At 35.5% G+C, this 22,500-nt stretch overlaps 1 protein-coding gene across 2 annotated transcripts in view; it reads right to left on the bottom strand.

Moving 5' to 3' along the window:
- Window positions 1-22,500, bottom strand: part of LOC131572981 (forkhead box protein P2-like) — a 400,373-nt gene that overhangs the window by 8,888 nt on the left and 368,985 nt on the right. For both annotated transcript variants that reach the window (XM_058826457.1, XM_058826456.1), the window contains one exon: window positions 21,699-21,862. In XM_058826457.1, the coding sequence (XP_058682440.1) occupies window positions 21,699-21,862 (164 nt within the window). The remainder of the gene's footprint in view (window positions 1-21,698; window positions 21,863-22,500) is intronic.

Here is a 22,500-nt window from a genome sequence, read left to right as displayed (position 1 = left end):
GTTAGAGAAACAATTTGTCTCCCCACCCCACTCTGTACTCTGCTCTCATGATGTCCTACCCAGAGTTTGCATTCAGCTCTGAGATCCCCAGCACAAGACAGACATGGCCCTGTTAGAGCAGGTCCAGAGAAGAGCCACAGAAATAGAATGGAACATGTCTCCTATGAAGAAAGGTGGAGAAAGATGGGGTTGCTCAGCCTGGAGAAGAGGAGGCTCCAGGGAGACCTTTCAATACTTAAGGGGGTGTATAAGAAAGATGGGGACTTTTTACTGCCTGTCACCTGTTGTGACAGAAAAAGGGGCAACATTTGTAAACTTGAAGAGAGTGGGTTTACATCAGACATAAGGAAGAAGTATTCTACATAAGGATGGTGAGACATTGAAAGAAATTTCCCAGAGAAGTTGTGGATGCCCATCCCCAAAAGTTTAAAATCAGTTTGGATGGGGCTTTCATCAATTTAATGACATAAAATGCTCATGGCAGGCAGGGTGGAGTAGATGATCTTTAAACATCCCTTCCATTCCAAATCATTCCATGATTCATTGCTATGCTTTCGTTTCCATGCTTAAGAAGTTCTGACTACAGAACTTTTTTTCCCAAATGAGTTCAATTCCTTTAAGGGTGGTGTCAAGGTTGCTTTTATGGCACTTCAGTGGCTGGAGTGCAGCCACTGTATAAACAGAGAGGATAACAAGAAATAGCCATTAAAAATGCATTACACATTAAGATATTAGTTCCTCTTGTATTGTAATTTTTTAGTGTTGAGGACTGCATTTTTGCCAGGACAGTTCAAAGATTATTTTGATGATTAACCTGTAGAAGGATTAATATCTTAAAGGACTAATCACGATACAAAATTTTCATTTTTTTCAACTATACTTTCTTACAGATTAACAGTAAATCAAGACTAAAAAATCCTGCAGTTCAGTTGTCTGCACAAAAATAAATTTCCTAGGCTGTTCTTCCAGAAGCTTAAAAAAGCTTTCTAAGTTTTAGAAAACACTCCCATACAAGCATCTCTTTCTGGAAGTGTAAATACAAGGAATAACAAATTGGCTCTGGAAACTAACATTTCTCTCAACTCTAGATTTGTTTTTCAAAATGAAAGTTTGAAAGGCAAAGTTCAGGCATGTTGGTTAGAGACGTAAGGGATCTCACATATATAATATTTTACATATGTTCTAAGGAAGCAACAATAGAAGGTATGTATAAAAAGAAAAAAGCTTTGATTTTTATTTTAGATAAGCAAAAGAAGATTTTAAGATTTGTGTATTTACAGATAGAAATATATTTAAATATGATTATCTGCAAAATTTTGCACTACTATTTTTTTGTACAATAGGAGGACTGTGCTAAGAAAAAAATCCCATGTGAAGTACTGAGTATTTAAACATAAATTCTGAATAATATTTCTGTATTCCATGACTTCTTATTAATAGATATGCTACTCAATCCTAAAACATGCCATAGCTTAGTGATTTTGGACTTGTGATCAAAACTTTATGATCTACCATATACTTGGAATCTGTATTTTAAGAAAGTTTAGTATTGTTTCTTGATGAACTAATCGTGTTCAGAACTAGCCAACACTTTTTATTACTGACAATGAAAATAGAATAAAAAACATCATTATTAACTTCACAGATGTCAACAACTTGAGAAAACTCTCGTACAGGATTAGGGAAAAAATGGTTACATGATGAAAGGCTGAAAATGGATGTCTTAGGTTATAGAAAGAGCAACTGGTCAGATGCAGGAGTTAAAAGTTAGTTCATACAGTGAAGCACTGAACCACATTGCTGGGGAAGCTTAGAGTCCCCATCTCTTTGGGCCTTTCCCAAATCATCCTTGGAGTTAGACACACATCTGTGAGAAGTATGTTAAGTCCCTGCTAACTCTTTGGGATGATAAAGGGTTGGTGGAGACACCTCTTAGCAAGTACAACTATGACACCATGTCCAAATCAAAATGCCCGTCTCCTTTGAATAAGTGCTGACAAAATGCACCTCTGCCGGAGCTCAGGGTGACAATGCAATGTCACAAACAGAAAACAAGGAGATGAAAGCAGCACCAGAAAAACAAAATACAGCTATGCTAAATTATTTTAAAGAACTCTTTGTTAAGATATAAATAAATGAACATCCTCATTTCAACAGATTACCTTCTTCACAATTGATGGATCTACAATTATAAAGAAGACTCTTCCTGCACTCCAGCACTTTCAAAATAATACTCTCCGTGAGAGATGTTTTTAATATAAAAGGATTCTAATATCTTGCAGATCTGCCTGCTCATCTCAAGACATTGCTTTTTCCTTGCTCATAGATTGCAGAACATGGAGTTCCTCTTTTCTGTGTACCTCAAACACACACTCTTCCGCATGCTTTACAGCTTTACATGAAAATTTTTCTCTCACTCCTTGCAACTGGCAAATTACAACTGCATACTGTATCCTTACAGAAACCACCATTTATAATGTTTAACTGGAATAACTGCCAGAGACAGGTAACAGTTGCTGGACACTTATAAAGGCCTTGTCAGGACTGTAGGCTTTTGGAGAACAGCAGAACAGCTTTGAGGTTTCAGAGGAAATAGAAAGATAACAGGACAGGCAACTGAGGGATAAATATCTACTAGGAAGAAATATGTAAAGTAACTTCCAAATATTTAGGGATGAAGCCAAATTCTCAACGCCTGCAATAATTCATCTGTATACAAGGTGAACTTGTCTTCTGAATTTTGCAGAAGATAAGTCTGATCTTGCCTTGGGAAAATGTGTTTAGTATAATAGTTACTAAAATCCTGCTAAAATCTAGACAACAGCAACAAACCAAGCTTTACATTCAACTTCTAAACATTAGAATGTGTGGTGTTGCTGACAGGAAAACAACCAGATTGTATAACCAAGTACATGATTTCTTAATTAAATTGAGTTGAGCTGGTGTCAACAAGGAGAAAATATACTTGATACAATATTCTTAATTATGAATAGCATATTTTCTACAGTGGATGCACTTCACATCAACTTTAATGTAAGAGGATACCGAATAAAACAAAACAGCAGTGAGAACTCAGGATAAGAAAATATAAATAATTACAACAAGTTTTAGATTTGTTTAGTGAAACAGTGCTCATTCTAAGCTTTGAATAAAAGATTCAATTTTTCTTTGGAAAACATATGAAGGCAGACAATGCCTTTTATAACCACCAGCATTGAGTTACTACAGTAATCCTTTCCTTCTTCCAAACAAGAAATTTAACAGTTTTTCTCTGTATATCTTTCATGCAGTTCTATAAAAGGAAAATAAAAAAATTAGTTCATTAGTTCATTTCTCATTTGTATATGTGAAAAAGAAAAAAAAAAATGCAAGAAGTTAAGTGATTAATTCTGAAAGCTTCCAGGAAAATTCCAGGATTCAACCCCTCTAGGATTCTCAGTGAACAAACTCCACAGTTCAGATCTGGGTCATCTAAACATTGTTGCCCATATCAACCAAAAATCTTTAATGTTCTGCTAAACTCTTAAGAAAAAGTGCTGTGGGACATCATGACAGAGAGATGGAGTCTCTCAGGCAGTTAAGTCAATGTAATGACTGGAAGGGAAAATACTTTGCTTTTGGCTTTGTATTGAAGTGGTGGTAGATGTTGAGAAAGAGAAGCTGCCTCGGTCAATGCGCTTACTGTGAGCTTTGTAGCCAAGAATATGATTTGCAACATGCCATGTTATTCATTTAAGCTCTTTTGGTGCCCTTTTATTTCACTCAGGGGTTGCAATAATCAGTCTAAAATCATGAAAGGATAATCTTTTGGCTGGGTTGCAGCTGAAAGCATTTTGTATTGCTATGGTGACTTAGGTACCTAGTAACTCTAGGGAGTTTTTTACTTTGGTATTCAATGGCACAAAGGGCAATAAATTACATCATGTCTTGAAGTCCCTCCCAAGCATCTTTTGTATGAGACTTTAATTTTGATACTGTTGACTCACTAGCTTTCCTAGTGACTTCAGACAGATGTGTATAAAGATGATGAATTTCCTAAAACTCAGATGAAGAAAGTTTTCCCAGGGGAATCTTTGGGACTGAAAAATTTCTAAGCCATATGTGTCATGACAACCTACACTGATTTTCTTTTAAGTTTATGTTTGCCTTTTAAACAAATAAAGATTCTTAAAAGTTAAAAAAAAAGTGAAATACATAATTAGGTAGCTCTCAAGCAACTTTAAGTATTTCCCAAATGAACTGATGTTCCATTCAATCCATTCTTCCTCACAATTATGTAGATAGCTTAAGCCCACAAATACTGCATCTTCAAAACCACTTGGTTAGTCTGCAGATATTCCTTCAACTGTACTGTCTATTCACTATCTTTACTTCACTACAATTAATGTGCTTCAGTATATGAAAAGAAAAAAAACGCTATCCTTGTGTAACACAGTATCTTTTATAGAACTTCACATTTCCAGTGTAACTTTTAACATCAGACACCTGCATTTTTATTTATGTTTTTGCTTATTACCAACAGATATCCTCAATTCTTTCATGTAGTGGGTATCCTGAACTACAAGTGCAATTTTGATTCAGCTTCACAGAGTGTTCCAGTAAACAGAGAGAACATCCACAGCTACAGAATTCATCAAACTGCAGAAGTTTGAAAATATTTGTGCCCAAGCCAATAGGGTGAGCTACTAATAATACCATGGCTAATATAATTATTTGTATATGTTTTCATATTTTCATATGTGAAAAAGGTTTAAAATATTTTTATCTGAAGCATTTTTGCTTTCTAAAGACTTCTTTGTATTAAGTATTTTCCAAGCTTAACCTGTTGAAATACATTATGTACAAATTCTATTGCTGTCTTTTTTTCCTAATAGAGGTGAGCTATATTACATCTTGCCAATATAGGTATAGATCTGTAGGATATCCCATAACAATTTTGTAAGAAAAGCTTTCTTTTCCACTCCACTATTTCAGATTTAGAATTTTTTATATTTATGCCTTCCTAGACAAATGGAGACAAATCCTCAAATCCTATAGTATTTTCATGTTATCTCATTCTTACTCTGTCTTTCTACAATTTTACGTTATTATAAACAGTTTATTGTTTTTTCTAAGTAGAAGTGAACTGTTTATTGATGTGAATATGTATAGCCACATAGGGAGATACTAATCCAAATATTGAGAAAGGGAAGAAAGTATTAGATGAGTAATTAAATACAAATTCTGTAATGCTACAACTGTCACAGAATCTATTATTATTTCTCCTTGAAGATCAGGAAACACTTCCCCCATGTATTTATCACATATACTGAAATGACGAAGAAGTGGCATTATTTCTAGATAAAATAATGCCTACATGCAAATCTCTGGCTTTAAGCAAGAAGGGGAGGAAGGTCCTGTTATCACATATCCTTCTCAGGAAGCTGAGGGTATGCTACCTCATTTCACTAAGGAGACAGTGAAGCTACAATGTCCTCGTGGAAGAAGACTAGAAATATGATTCCTGTAGAAGCACTGCTCTTCAGTGGGGGTGTTTATGGACGTGCTTTGTTAACCTACCACTTTTAAATTACACCCTTACACCCTAGGCCCTCCAAGAGCCATTTTGAGAAAAAAAAAAATACTGGAAGTAACAGCCTTTTATTTTCTGAAATGCAACACTGAAGCACTAAATATGAAATTTGAAATATGCTTATTTTCATATTTATAATTTTATCCATCACCAAGGATTTGAAGTCCACCATGGTGGAGCTGGAGTTGCATTGACTTGGCAATGGAAAGCAGAGGCAACAAACACTCCTAGCTGGCAGGCACTGCTGGTGACAGGAGATAAAAGTTCACAGGAATAGTTAATTAGGCCACTAAAGTTTGTCTTTAGTTCATCACTAGAGGAGATGTCGTAAGATGGAGTTAATGATCAATGGTCACAAAGCACCTCTGGTGCATCAAGCAAGGTAGGAGCAAGTATGAATGAGTTTGTGTATTAATGATGTAACCAGATGAATGAGGCTTTTACAACCTCTAAACTAGACTTTCCTATTTATAATATCTGTTGATAAAATTTTAGCAGCCAGTGTAGAAGCAGCTAGTGCTCTTCATGCCTTCCCTTCAATTACACTAGAATAAAAGGAACGTGAGTCCCTTGGGGCAGCGGTAAAGAAAAATAATAATCACAATCCCCATAACTACCTATTGCACAAAACTGGCCTTGCAGCACAACTTTTTGTCTGTAATCAATTAAAAAAGATGTAAACTCAATTATTGATGTTTCTAAGATCCATCTTAGAATCTTTCACTTTTGCAAGTACCTGATATGACTTCACTAGTATCTGTAAAACAAAATCCAGAGCATCTTTCTCCTTAAGCCTGAATGCTAAAATTGCTATGTTGCTTCTGCTCACTCTCTCAGTGGTTCTGTTGTAAAGAAAACACACTCTATGATCACTGGATAATACAGGTTAACGGCTCTAGAATATCTCTAGGTGAACCCACTGCCTAAAGAAGGCACAGCTAGAAGGTCACAACAGATTGCTTGGGATTTTATCCAGTCAGGTTTGGAAAACCTTGGAGGATATGGACTATTCAACTTGCTTGTCAACATCCCCATCCATTGCCTAACTGTCCTCATGAGGAAAGAGGACATATATCCATATATCTTTATATCCAGTCTCAAACTCTCATTTTAACTTATGCCCTCTGTCTCTCATTCTACTACCACGGTAAAGAGCCTTGTTCCATCTTCTTACTTATCTTCCTGTAGGTACTGAGAGTCAGATCACCCCAAAGCCCCCTCTTCTCCAGGTTGGTCTAGTTCAGCTCGTTCAGCTCTCCCCAGAGGGCAACTGCTTCTGCTTCTGATCATGTGGGTTGACTTTTGCTGAACTCACCCCAGTTTACTGCTGGAATTCTTAAATTTGAGGTGCCAAAACTGGACTCAGATGGGGATTTTCCTTCCTCAGTGCAGGGCATGGCGTTTCATAAAATTCCTCTCGGCCAAGTCCTTCAGCCCATGCAGATCCTCTGAATGGCCATCTTACCCTTATGCATATTCACTGTTCCCCTAATTTGATATCATGTGCAAACCTAATGAGAAAGAGGTCCTGCAGGATATCAAGTAAAATGTAAACCAGGACAGGTCCCAGCATATTCTTACATTCCAGGAGAAATCAGAGAATACCCAGGTATTACAAATGTATGACCAGAGTAAGTCAAGAACAATTAATAACTGGATGTGAAGATCTAGCATGAAAACAGCAGAGGAAAGCTACTCTGCTTATGAGTGCCTACGTATATCTAATATCAGAGGGAAGTGGGACAGCAGGAAGATACTCATTATTACCTGAAAATCTGAAGTAAGAGAACACCTAGTGCCATTTTAAAGAGATGAATATGCCACAAGCTATCCTAGGGTGTCTGGAAAGGAAGCACTATGAGGGCTGTTTAATGAAGAAAAAGGGAAAAAAAAATGAAGAAAAAAAGGGGTGATTTTATCTATACCTTTTGGGTTTTAGGGGAATATAGATAGCAGAAAATATTAAGACATTACACTTATATTCACAGGAAAAATAAAACCCAAGCTGTTTTAAAAAGTACTTATAAATTTATTGGTTAACAGGGCATATCCAATTAGTCCTGACAAAACTGAGAAAATATTTCTTACATTGGCATGGAAAAAGCTGTTATGGATTTCAACATTAGTAATTTTGCTAATGTTATAGACTAGTAGGAGTGTAAAAGGTTTCAAGACCTAATAAAAAGATTTCAGATCTGGGAGTGCTTGTCTTATTCAGAAAAAAAGAAAAGAAAAAAAGAAAATGAAAACAAAGATTAAAACATTTTGAGAAATTGAAATTGAGACATGGGACTGTAAGAAGTTACAAGAAATATCAGATGGAGATTAGGAATGATTCGGAGTGACTGAAGACAGAATAAGAAATGAGGGAAAGCCAAAGACATGAAGACAAAGAGTTTCCTTGGATGAACTCCAGATCTCATTTAAGTCAATTGCAAAATTCCCCTTGACTTCATTAGGGCCATGATTTTGCTTCTGAAGTTTATTCACTGAAGATGTAAGGAAAATATGTAATGGATCTGACAGAACGCTTGTGGAGAAGGGGAATAACCAAAGGTGAAGGACATATATTTCCACCAGATGAATGAGGTGGAATAGCAAGTATATATAAGACCAGTAATTTTACTTGCTCTATCAGCCTTCTAAGAATAACACTGCAACAAAAAAGGAGAACAGATGGGTCTATTTAAATTTATAAATTCCTATGAGAAACTCCCAAAAATCTACTCATGCTAGAAGTAGACACAAAGATTTGTCAGTCATAAAAGTAATTAAATGAAGAACAAAAGATTGTATCACAACATGGAAGTAGGTTAACAGCAAGAAATCTCTAAGATGCTACATTTGATTTTTATTTTAAATGTAATTATGAATAGCCCTGAAGATATAAACAGAGATAACAATATGATATATAACTAGTTATATGTGGAAAAACACATAACTGTGGAAAAACCTCAAAGCTGACAATTCATGGCAAAATCAATTTACTGCTGACAAATAAAGGAAAGAAAATAAACTACCCATATATGTCCATCTACTATAACCACTTGGGAAATATATTATGAATCCTTCAATGGTGCTTCTGCTTGAGGAGTCAAAACCCAGTATGTCAGACCAGCTAGAGGAGAATAATGACAATGACAATTATATAAAACATGTTTATGAATTTGTAAGTAGGCCCTCACTTCAACTGTTATATTCAATGGACTTGACTACCCTTTAGCTATTACTCCCTCACCCCAAAAACCATACAGAAGAATCCAGGAAGGAACAACAGAAGCGACCTATGGCATGGGAAACACACCTGTGGGAGGAAACTTTGAATTGATTTAATTCAGCTGCCTCTGAAGTCAACACAAGAGTAGAGGCTTGGAGATATGAGTAATAGTGAGATACTAAAAATATGGAAACATGGAAAGTATAGGAAAAATGGACATGTTCACCTTTGCCTTATTCATACTTAAGGGTCACCCAATTTAATATGGCTGATTTACAAGAATTTTATCCTTATAGTTATTACACGACTAATTTATCATAAAAATAAAAAGGCAAAATACTACTGCAAAAGAGAGGTTTCTAAAATCCTCAGTATATTACACAGTTAGTGAGCTCTAATTTTCAAAATTACTATATATTTAAATCCTACTAAAAATATTAAGTATTCAACAATTCCAAGATGCCATCTATCCTTAATCTACAGGAAAAATGTTTCAACATATATTGAACTGCAGAAGCCAGCTAGCCATTAATTCATGGACACTAGGAGCAAACCTCTCATTTTTCCTTTCTATAGCATATGCACTTCCCAACTCAGGGATGACTTACCTGCTTCTCTACAAAATATACAAATACATTTGATCCTGAAGAGGCTGGAGTTGGTGCTTGCTGCTTCCTGCCCTATCAGTTTAGGCCAGCCCAAGCATATGCAAATATAAACTGGTTCTCTTCAAATTAGGGTCAGCTAAAACACAGAGTTTCTTTTCAAAGGAAAGTTGGAAATGGACATTGGTGGCAAAATTAAAAGGAAAATATGCAAAACAAGTTTTTGAAGGATTTCAGTTTTATAGTAAAGAGTCTGAGTGTAAAAAATGTTGAAAGTAATAATAAAAATCCTCAACAATCAAACATGTTCTTTCTTTTAGCTTACTACAAAGAAATGAGCATTGTATAGAAAAAAATCTAGAATATAAACTGACATTTAATTTGACAATTTTATTTTCCTTTAACAAAATAAAATATTTTATTGATTAAAAATGGGCAGTGAAAACATAGAGGTTTTTTTTATATTACAAAACTTATAATTAAATTGAGCAGGTCTTGGTGTTCTGTCTATTGTTTGGGGTTCTCTTATATTATTTTTATTATTACTATTATTAGACTTGGCAAGAAAAGGAAAAATCTATAAATATGGATATCCTATTTGCACTAATATATTAAATTTTGAAAATTGATAAAGACATCATCTTTCTGAAAAACTGGCATATTAAAAATACACTTTCTTTAAATATCAAATGAGGCTTAAAGCCCACTTACAATTAGCCCTTCTTACAGAATCCAAATTTGTAAGAATCAAGTTCTGACTAAGAACTAATGCCATCTAAGAAGATGACATTACCATAGATTTTCTGATTCTAGCAACTTTTACTAAAATTCCCATCCTTGACATTTGCTTGCTCCCTTTGGTGTCTAAATAAATGTATTTTCTCTGTGATAGAACCACAAGAAAGTAGAAACTTGACTAGAAATTAGCTTAGGGCACAGGCCTCTCAAGTCTTTCAACCCATCAACTGCATCTAGTTCAAACGTCTAAAGTTAACACACTAAACAAAGAACAGTATTAGGGAGAAAGAGCACAGAAGTTTTTTAAGCGAAATTTCAAAGCAAAACGACAAAGTACTAGAGATTGCTGTGTGAATATTTTTGGGGTTATTGAAGAACCATAAAAATAGCAAGCCCAGAAACAACAAAGTTCAAGACAAGAAGCTGTGGATCTGGCATGCTCTGTAGTATTTAATGGCTGGGAAGTTTTAAAAATTGTACGAGTTACACAGACACTTAGCAGCAACAATTAAATACCTCAGTATTATTTGTGGGTTAGAGCTGATAAATATTCTCTACGCAAAATCTGGAAAGCTACTCAATGATCCAGGAAAAGCTGAGGGAGAATTTGGACTGTGTTGATATGTAGGGTTTGTACATTTTAATATAAATACGTGCTAAATACAATTGTTTTTCTATTTCTATTGAAAACTTTTACATCAATAAAACTTCTGGGAAACACAGAGCTGATCAGATAAATAGTATGGGACAACTCCCTCAAGGGAGTTGACAGTTCCTCCAGGTTTAGTGTCATTGGCAAACTCACTTAGAATCCCTTCCAGTCCTGCATCTATGTCATTCATGAGGATGTTGAAGAGCACAGGGGCAAGGATGGAGCCTGTGGAACCCCACTAGTGACAGGTCACCATTCTGATGTCACCCCAGTCACTGTAACCCTTTGTGTCTGACCCATGAGCCCACGTGTAACCTGCTTATCCAGCTGAGTGATGGACCCTTTGTCCAGAAGGATCCTGTGAGAGACAATATTAAAAACTTTACTGAAGACCAAAAAGATCACATCCACTGGCCTTCCTGGATCTACTAGGTGGGTTATCTTATCATGGAAGGAAATCAGGTTTGACAGCCTGAACTTCCCACCCATGAAGCTGTGCTGGCTGTGACCAATGACTGTGTTGTCTTCTCTTTTTTCTCAGTACTTCCCAGAATAAGGTCTTCCATGATTTTGGCAGACACTGAATTGAGACAAACAGGCCTGTAGCTTACAGGGTCCTCCTTCTTGCCCTTCTTGGAAACTGGGACAATTTCCACTCAGCTTGGACCTCTCTGGATTCCTAGCTGGACTAGCCTGATCTGGTAAAACAAGACTGGAGAAAAGCCAGTGTTCAGCTGTGGTTTTTTTCGCTGAATAGCTGATGGTAGCTTTAACAAGTAGAATGACACATCACACTCAACACAGACAATTGGGTCAGACTGACTTGTTAAGGACTTTCTGCACTACCCTTACTGACATTACGCAAATTAGCTGAATGTTATGCTCACTATGTATTTCTCTGTGAGGCCAACTTTCAATTTGATCTTAAAAATAAGAGTACTTAAAAGTATTTAGCAATGATAGCTGTTCCAAATCACAAAATAAATGGATCTGAACAATTCCACTATCTTTGTAAAACATGGCATACCTGAAAAAGTGCCTACTTTTTCAAAATTTATGATATGGATCAAAAGAAAAAAGGGCTAGAAGGGACTTCAAGAGATCATGAAGTCCCTTAATTTTCTTCCCCTACCCCGAAGTAGCATAATTTATACTTAAATCACTTTTGACCACTTTAATTTATTCTTAGAAGTTTCCAGTATCAGTGGTTACAAAGATTTTCTGTGTTGGTACATGTATCAGCACTTTATTATCCTGAAGTCAAAAAGATGGGGATTTTTTTCTGGTGTCTATCCTACCTGTTCTGGCCAAAATACCAATCAATTATTTCTTGTCCCATTCCCAATGGATAAATTCTTTCCCATCTCCTCTGCACTGTGTTCTAAAGGCTGTCATCATTTCTCACCTGGTTCCTCTCTTCTCAAAAAACCTAGTATTTTTAGTCTTTCCCCAGTCTTCAGAAAAGACCAATCAGAAGAACTGCATGGAAGACAGAGCTTACTTTTATATACAACATTCCTGTTAAGTATGTTCTCAGGAACCACATACCTTTGTCATATTTGTCACCAGCTTCTAGCATTAAGAAAGACTGTGCATCCAGTCATTCTAACTTTTTTCAGAACATTTTACCAAATTGTTAACATATGAATATTAATCATGCCTCCCATTGTTATACTATTGCAGATTTACCATTTAGATGTGAAGATCAACATGCTGGATTAATATGCTATATCTCTATAATTTCTGCAAGAAAACACAAATCCAGTCTGCTTGCAGACTCAGCTGATTAGGAAATATCTGAGATATCACAGAGCCTAGATTAATACATTCTGCCTCTTAACCACATACTTTGGCCTGTGCTTAACACAGACTTCAGCTTCACAGGGCACTGTATTCCTGCTGAATGAAATATATACAGTGCAATACATTTGTCATTAATACATCTGTATATAACTACAAAATAAAAATACATATGGTTTAAATTGTACTTCCAGTAGCTCCAGATAGATACAAACACATTATTATTTCTCTCATGATGCTATGAATAAAGGGCATGCATAGTAACAGAACACTACTTGATGGGTGCTCATCTCATGCTATGTCACTGCCACCAGGCATGGTTTGCCTTTGGGCTTTATGTACCTATAGCTCAGTCAATGGCAACTGGCTTTGTGTCAAGCCCTTCTCTGAATGAAGTGATGTTATTCTACAGGGGGACAGAAGTCTAAGTAATATACACCTTCTATTCAACTACATCTGAACGTCCTTCTCAAAACCCAAGTAATTCAATTATTACCTAAGGACTGCAAGAGTTTGCGGCAGGGATTTGACAAACCTTTCTGTTTTGCCTTTGTACAGCACTTTCCACAACAGGGCTCTCAATCCATCCATAATGGTGTATATTAAAATAAACCATAACAGTTTAGCTGAACATAGCTGAAATAAGCTTTTCCCCCACAGGAACAGAGACGAAGAAGAAGTGCTTTATATACAAGCACATCTGGAATTCTTCAAAAACCTGTTAATACCTACCCACATAACTAAATCCAAACTGAGTCTTTTTATGGAATGGCTTGTAGACACATGAGGAAAATGGACAGTCTTCTCTATCAGAAAGTCTGTTTGGTCTACAAAATAAAGGTTCAAAGCCACAGTGTGCTGTCTAGAATACATTTGAGAAACATTAGGAAGAGTAAAAAACACTCTGTAAACTAAAACACATATCAGTGAAACTAAATTTGAATATATTTAGTCTGAAAATTGGAATATAGCTTATAATCATCAAAGGAATGAAGTTTCACAATGTCTTTCAAATTTGAGATGGACTATGATAATTTTAGGACAGAAATTTTAAAATGTGGTTGCCCACAACATGACTCATCTTCTGTGCTCTTGGAGCAAGAGGAGGTAAAAGCTCAGAGGTCACTTTTTCAACTATGATGTCTGATAATGCCAAATTTGCAAGGAATGAAGAAAGGGAGGGAAAACATGAAGAGAAATAAAACTCAGTTTTGGGGGAATTCCCTAATTACCCAGACTACTACTATCATAGCATAATACTGCATCAAATAAACATATCACCTTATCTATCTCAATCTGAAGCTTATTAAAGTTTTCGAAAAGTATCAGTGGAGTGGTCACAATCATACAAAGACTCTGCAGCATCATTAAATCCTTATTAATGGGTACAGTGGAACAACAAACTTGGTAAAATTTTGGTATAAGAGGGAGTCTACTGGATATGTTCAGCCTAATTTAAGATACACTTTCAGTGCTGCTTGTTTGGAGTAAACCATCATAATACTTGCAGTTATAACCCTAACAGAAATTACACCAGGGTCATACCACACATATGCATTCCCAGCACTGTTCTAAATCAAAGGCTTTTGTTAGATGAAACTGCACTTAGCCAGAAGATTGGGAACTTTGCTTTTGCATATGGACTTTACCAGCTATAATCACATCTTTATCCATCTTGAAATTTAGTAACTATACCGTGACCTACACATGGGGTTTCACAAGACATGAAGGCTTTCTATAAAGTCTTAAAAAAACCCAACCCTGAATTGGAATTTTTAGTCTTTTAAAATGTGTAAAGTGCCTAGTTTTCTCTGAATTCTAGAGATTAAACAATAGTCAAATAATAATTTCTCAGCATAATGTCTTACATTTTTCAAGGAATGCTTAGATCTATGGATCATAATTTAAAGTACTGGTATAAGTGTTATCAGGTGGATATAACTGTATGTTTTTATTTGACTTTTTATGTGATAAGCAAGTTTAAAGACAGTTTGAAAATATGTATTTAGGAAATAGTATTTAGGGAGTCCACTTTCAAAAATTTTTGCTTATAATATTACAGTTACTTAAGAAACAAATGCAATCATCAATAGTGGATAAAATTTGTTACTGTCTGTGAAGTTTTAGAAATAAACTTTAACAAGCACTGTCATCTCAGCTTCTGCATTGTGCAAAGACAGGACTGTCTTATGAACTGATTTTAAGAGTTAACCACGTTGCAGAGAGATTTAGTTGTGCAATGTGAAACAAATTTTTAACATCTGCAACAACACCGAAGATGCTGCCTTTTCTTATACAGCCCTTTTATGCAAAAAGCGAAAGTATGCTGTGCACAGACGGAGAACTCATGATAGCAGTACCATAAAGTTTTCAGCAAGACAGCTTCCAAAGAGATTCTCTGAAACCCCACAGGAGCCTGCCAACTTATACAAGCCATGCTATAGGGATCTGACTCTTTTCAGCTGAAGGCACTGTATCTCTGGAGTGATCTTTTTGTTAAGAGCATTGGGAATGTACTCTAGAAGTGCAACAACTGAGGCTGGAATAATATAAAAAAGAAACAGCAACTTCTGATCAAAAGTAAGACATGTAACATTTAAGAAGCTAGAGACGAAAGGATAAAGAACACCATCAATATTGGAAAATAAGTAAATTGATGAACAAAAGTAAACGTAGAGGACAAATGGTCTGAAAAGTAAAGTAATGTAAAATAAAATTTCAAAATGAGAATATAAATATTTGGGGAAACATTTAAGTGAAAAGTTGTTTCAATGGGAATGTTGAAAAATATTATCAATCAAAACATCATTGATTATTTTTCCATTAGTGTCCACAGGTAAATGGCTTTGTACAAAAGCCAAAATTATTTCACTGCATATTCTCACAATAGAACTTCTTTCAATGGGAATATGCTCAGACAAAAGCCATAACCTTTAAGATCCCATTTCCTAGCTGCTCCTCTTTTCATATAAAAATAAAAGTTGTCACAAAGTCTCTTTGCCCATTATCATCCTTATGTTAGATTTATGAATAAAAATGTGTGAAATTAAATTATACAGGCATTAAAATATCATGTGATTAGGTGAAACGTTTTTGATGAACAAGGATACCCAGAAATACTGCAATTGCTACCACATTCATCTACTCAATTACATGCTTCTCACCTATTTAATAATGCTTGTTACATCCCTGTTAATTGGTGTGTTTCGTGAGTTTATTTTCTTATATACTATGTTAAGTATTATACAATGAACAAGAGACTTGGATCATAGCAGTCCCCTAGAACAGAACAAGCCTCCAAGGTAAATGCAAAGAGATCATGAAATGGGACAATGAAACGATAACAAAAAAAAAAAAAAAAAAAAGAAAAAAAAAAAAGAAGGAAAGACAGGGGATTGGAACATTATGAAGTTAAAGAAACAAGGGAATGAAAGGGATTAAAACTGGAATGATAGGTAACCTACTGTAAGTGGTGTGAAAGCTTAACAGTGGGGGACTGGAATAATCAGATATGGGAACGACCTGACAATGGAATGCTTTCAAACTGAAGCACCTCAAAAGTAAATGATCTTAGAGCAGAATAATCATATTTGCCTCTGGGAATAAAATTTAAAGATAAAAAAGTTTGAAAAAAAAAATAACAAGTTTGATGATTATGCAGATAGAACTGCAGAGAGAAATGATCCAGTCAGGGCAAGAGTGAGAAAAGGTAAAGGAGTAGGGTTGGGAACGACAGGAGAATAAAAAGAAAAGGTGACTGAAACCATAGATGCTTGGAACTCCCTTTTTCCACACAAAATCGGAGACGAAGGACTACACTGGATAAGGTCTTTTTCTTTTCTTTTTTTTTTTTTTCAGATTGACTCTTACCCTTGCTCATTTGGACAAAAGTTATCCTTTCTCATAACAACCTACCATAACATTTTCCAGAAACAGCTTTAAAGATCATGGAATATATATGTGTGTGTGTCTTGACATTTGGCTTCAAACAATTCCCATCTTAGGGAGTACAGCACTACAATAGCTGAACATAAAGACTCATATAGGAGATGATGTACGAACTCACTTTTTGAGAAGCAGTTCCAAAACTGTATTTCTTGTTTTCTAAAAACACTGTCAACAACTAAAACTCTAGAAATCAGAATGGCATTAACTCCAGGATTCTGGATCTGCTATTAGGAACTGGATTATTTCAGTAAAACATTTGAGAATGAGTTCAGTTGCATTGTCTTCAGTCTACACTGTCATGGAGTGAGAAGGGAGACAACCATGATGACTGGCCCCTTCCTCAAAACTCACCAGAGGGATATCTGTTTACCCTATCACCTTTTCTAACTCCTTATTTAATGAGCTGCAGTGAGTTTCAACAGAATGGCATAATCGCCCCCTTGTTTCCTGTGGTAAGACTACATTTTCTCAGTCTGCCATTTTCCTTGTTTCCTCATGACCAATTTCTTTCCGTTTCCTCAACTGCTATGAAGAGCTTTGCAGATTAAAATCGTACCTTTTCCCCCCAGGACTATACAATAAAGTAAAGTGGCATTTTGCATGATGCATTTGCCATGACCATGGGGACAAGTGATGTGCTAAGTATTCTGGTGATAAAACACCCGGGTCTGTGCCAGCTGCAATAATCACTGAAGCATAATCAGTCTAGAACAAATGCAGAGACAAACACCAGAAAAATACTTGAACTTGATTTCCATCCCTTATTTGCCATCCCCAAGAGTGAGAACTCTTGAATGTATAATAGAGACAGGAAAAGTAATAGCACAAAGTTGATTTCACTATGATCCTGATGTTCATTTAAAAATCTAAATTTATAGTTCTGAAAGAACTATAGAATTGAAAGACCTTCAAATCCCACTAAAGCTCTTCAGCAGTATGCTTTCTATTACATACAGATTAAAAAGAAGTTGCATTTTCAGTAATGCATGAACTGTCATTATTGTTCCTAAGTATCATCTCATGTCTCATCCAATGTTGTTGTTCCTATAGGAATAATAAAAGTTTTGTCCAATGTTTCCCACAACCGAGCTTTAACTGCACTAGTTTGGATTCGTTTTCTTTAGTTCAGAATTCTGCATTTATACTCCAAAGGTGTGTACTGTGGAATTTACAGTTACATCCATGTACAATCGTTATGCAAGATTAACAGCACCTAGTTTTACATAAAGAATGAATCTTTGTGCATAAAATATCTTCAGTTCTGTTCATCACTTTGAAATCTGTTGCTTATCAGCTCTAACTCATAATAATTTCGGAGAAGTAGTCCATGTTGAAATAATGAAAGAAGAAACAGTCTTAAGCATTGACTTAAAATACAATTGCCTGATATTGATTGCTGACAACTGATCTTAGAAGAAATTTAAATTTTGAACAGAACATATTTGGCTACAATAAGTAACACATTTTCTCAGTGAAGATTTATGTCAAGGAAGCACTCAGCGCCTACATACCAAGAATCAGATTTGAAGGCCAGTCAAAGACAGTACTTGGATTAAATACTGCTGAAGTACAGAAAGAAAACCTAGGATTTAAGATTCTGTATCTATATGCTGCATCCTGGATCGTGGAATTGCCACCTTTTATCAGCTAGAGAAAGGAAACTGGAAGGCACATAAAATTTCAGATATTTTATATAACAATTAATGTAAGAGTTACCCCAGCTACCAGGCCATGGTTATACTGATCATCTACAACTTACTACGGTATTTTTAAGCATTCAGCATAAGAAATGGAGCAGTTTATATTTCATTACCTGACGCCAAAAATTTAGAGGTTTTAAAGTGCCCTAAATACACTGGCTAGAACTCACTACACTTAACAAACATTTAAGTGTGATAGAGTTAGTTGAAGTTATAGACCTCTTGCCTTTCTCTAGTCAATAAGCAGAGACTATTTTCTAAGTAAGTTGATTCACTTGCCTATGCTAAGATACCTGGTCACAGAGGTAAATTACTGACTCTAACTGCTTTTACTACTGTTTCGCAAAACCAGATGTGAAGTACTAGGTTCATATCCAAGAACTGAAACAATTTCCCCTCACTCTGACATTCAGTAGCTAAGACACTATAATAACAGAAATCAATGTCTCTGGTAATGTTCCAGTGCTCAACTACAGATATACTGACTTGTGCACACACACACAAAATATGCTAAAAACATTAACGTGATCATCCCAAAATGAGACAGTTTTGCTATCATATGGTTTTATCATATCTGATAAAATGACAGCACAATTTTAACAAACAATGCCTAACCAAGATGCTTGACTCTGACACTGTCACTGGGAGTCTTTTCACATTTCCTGCTGAAATACTAAACAAATGCCTGTCTCTGGAACCTTGTCTAGAATACAAACTCTGCACATTCTCAATTGAGTGCTTTGATCTCTAAATTGTGCACAACCTCTTTCCTCTTTCCCTAACACCTTGCTCCATTGTTCCTGCATGTGTGCCACCTACAAGATGGCAGGCAACATTGTTCAGCATATACCTGCTGCTGTGCTGGAGTATTTTCTTGGCAGTCAGAAGATAGATGTTTAATTACTTGGAGATTAATAGAGCCTCCAAATTCACAGGTGAGTGCAATAATTATCACACCTCAAAATAAAAACCTCCCTTCTCTAGGGGAGAAACACCCACACTTCCTGGGTGAACCTTCACAGGATACCAAAAGTAAGTAGGTGCTTGTGCCAGTAAAATACTTCTCTTTACTAGTTCATCAACTATTTTTGAGGTAAAAAAAATAAAAATATTATGTTAGATGTGTAGGCAACGCAAAATTTAAACTGTGTCTTCATTGTTTTCCGTATTCTTCACTTGTTTTACTTCTGTATTGCTTTAATTATATTATTTTCTCATTTTCTTATGTAAAGCCCTTTAACAAAAATGAAGGTCTCTGACCAATGTGGTCGTGGAGGCAAGGAAGAGGTCACCTCTTCCTTGGTCCTCTGCCTCCCATGCAAGCCTCTCCCTACCCTGGTCTTTCCTTGCAGATTGCATTCATTCCCTTTTTCCCCCTCAAAGAAAAGGAAAAAATGAGTGAGTGGCCACAAGTGAGTGGCCATCTAGCTTGCATCTTTTGCCTGATGGCTCATGGTCTCACAGAACCCCAGATTTCTTGCATGAAATTTGGTGCAAGGGATGAATGCACATAGATCCTTTCTCCGGTGGTGTCTCAGGGCATTTACATTCTGTTGTTTCAGTCTATCAAGAACTGAGAAACATGTCCTCACAAATTTCAAAGGAGTCAACATAGCAAGTCCCAAAAATGCCACTTTTGACAAATGATACATCATAGAAATGTGAGAGTAAATATGAATCTCGAGTTAGGGTGTAACTAAGGTATTTGCCTTTGTTATAGGCAAGAATGACTTTAATATGCACTATTTTAGCTATAAACACAGCTATAAATGTAGCCATGCCTACATAATCATATGCACAGATATCACAGTTTATCAGGCAGAATGGCAGACAGAACACAGGATATGTAAACAGATCTGCCTAACACTTACAAAACAACTTTAATAGCAAGTGTCATTCTTTTCTGTAAAGTAGCTGTTTTTAACACACATGATCTAACTCTTGTTTGCTCTTTAAAGTTTTATTGTCTTGGCATTTTATACAGGAAGAGAGCATTAGCATACTCAGGAGAACTGCTAAAAGTAAAAGGCCTCAAGCTACCCACTGCATGGTTGATAGCATAAAGCATGGGATATAAAAACTTTTGTCTGATTGCTCACTTTACTTGTTTTAGAGTAGTGTTACTCTCAAGAGCATATATTCATGTTCTTTCTACTTCAAGTTTTATTACTTCTTTTGTATTATTTAATACATCTAAAGACACTTCCAAAAGACAAATTTTTCCATTTTGAAAAAGTAATGGTTTGGAACCTGATAAAATACATGAATGTTCACAGTGTATTATTTTCAAAGGCAAATAGAATAAATGTACAATAAAACAATTAAATGCATGACAATAAACATTTCTATATGATCACAGATATATTAACATGCCAAACAAAAGAAGAAAAAAAAATCAGTAAAATATTTTCCCTAAAAAAGGTCAGATCAAAATGGATTCTTCACACATCAGAGCATAAGTAAAAAAGGGAGCCTGGTCTCAATTACTGTTACTGTTAAATATCCCACTCTAGCAATTAAAATGAACATTTAAAATGTGAAAGAGAAAATGGAATGAAAAAAGGCAAAAGCTTTTTAAACCATATAAAAAAACCATACCATAATTTTAGATACACTTAAAAAATCATCCTACAGTAAACTTAAAAGTAAGTCTACTTACATATCGCACTGCTAATTATTATATAAATAACCTGGGAAACAATACCTCCAAGATACATGTTTTACTATTTAGTAAACAAGAAACTGCCATGTTTGACACCACTGATTAAGGCCAGGCATTTCTAAAGCTTCAGACACATTTCTGAAATCCACAATACATCAATTTTTAATACTTCCACTCTCTCAGCTCCATTAAAAAGATGGTAGGGGAAAGAATTTAGAGTAATTAATGATATAGTTAGCTGCTAAATATTAATAGGAATCGTAGTCTTGCATAAAATATAACATATAAACCTTGCCAATACAGACGCACCAGTAATTAAACTTGAATATGTAATTACACTGATTTATATGACAGGCAAAAAGTTACACTTTACTGGCTTCTATGTAAACTGTGGGCAACAGTTAAACTTTGCATTTTATGGTTTATATAAACGGGCAATATCTCCACTACAGTTCATAAATGGTTTAGAGAGTCATAGTTAAAATTACAACTAATTCCAGTATGAACATTCTGACTATACCTTACAAACCAGGCTCTGAAAATGACCACAGAGATCAGCCTTCCATTACACTCAGAGCTTGCAAGCAAATTTATGAGGTTTAAAAAAAAAAAAAGGCAAAAAAAAGCTTATAGCAATCACTACAAAGTAAATGAAGACTTATCTATTTAAATGTTTTAATATAAATGTTTTGTTTCAAATGTATAGCTCCAGATGTTTCACTTAGCACCTTTCAAAGCTCTTTTGAGTAATATTGTGCCTTAGACTAAGGCATTTTTTCTTGAAAGAAAGCTGACTGCACTTACATGTGAGGCTGAGGAGAGCAGCCTGGACTGCTATTTCCATTACTGTCAATGTGATCCAGCGAACCATTGAGATCTTCATGCACTGCCTGCAGTAAGCCACTGGATGCGTTATTTATCAGTCCTGGGTTACTTAGCAATGGTAAACTACTCTCTGCCAGTGCAGCCTACCAAAATGAAAAGTAAAACCAAAATTATTAGTCTATACATAACACTCATACATGTATGAACATTTAGAAATATACACACACAGAACAGCTCATTTTGAGTAGTTGCTGAGGTGGTCAGAAGGATTTTGTGCATTTCTAATTACTTCCACATTCTGAATATAACAGCATTTCTATTTCTGGTTTACTCTTTCTTTTGCTTAGGTTTCATTATTTTCCATTTATAACTATGTTCTGATATTCACGGCACTTTCTAGTTTTACATCATTTTTTGACTTTGAATTACACTTAACCCCTTTGCCCTTCCACACAATGTATGGCTCCTTTATAATGCAGGCAGCTGCTATACTTTAAAAAATGACCAGAACTTAACTCAAAATAAAAAAGTCCTGACATTTGCCTCTTCTGCATAAAAATTATATATTATAATTAAACTTTAAAGTTTTTGCCATGAGCACCATGTTCCCCAACACTATGATGTGAAATCATTTATGACAGCTTGGATAAATATTAATGCATATCCACATGCATTTGCAAAAGCTTCTATCAATCTAACATTTGCAGCAAAACTGAATGTTCCAGATTTTGCCACAGGGTGTCCTTCTTGCTTCTTCACATCAAAAGTAGCACAAATAAGA

Source organism: Poecile atricapillus, chromosome Z (assembly GCF_030490865.1).
Source record: "Poecile atricapillus isolate bPoeAtr1 chromosome Z, bPoeAtr1.hap1, whole genome shotgun sequence".
NCBI lineage: Eukaryota > Metazoa > Chordata > Aves > Passeriformes > Paridae > Poecile > Poecile atricapillus.
The sequence above is the reverse complement of the archived record's forward strand: the minus strand, read 5'-3'. Positions and strand labels throughout refer to the sequence as shown.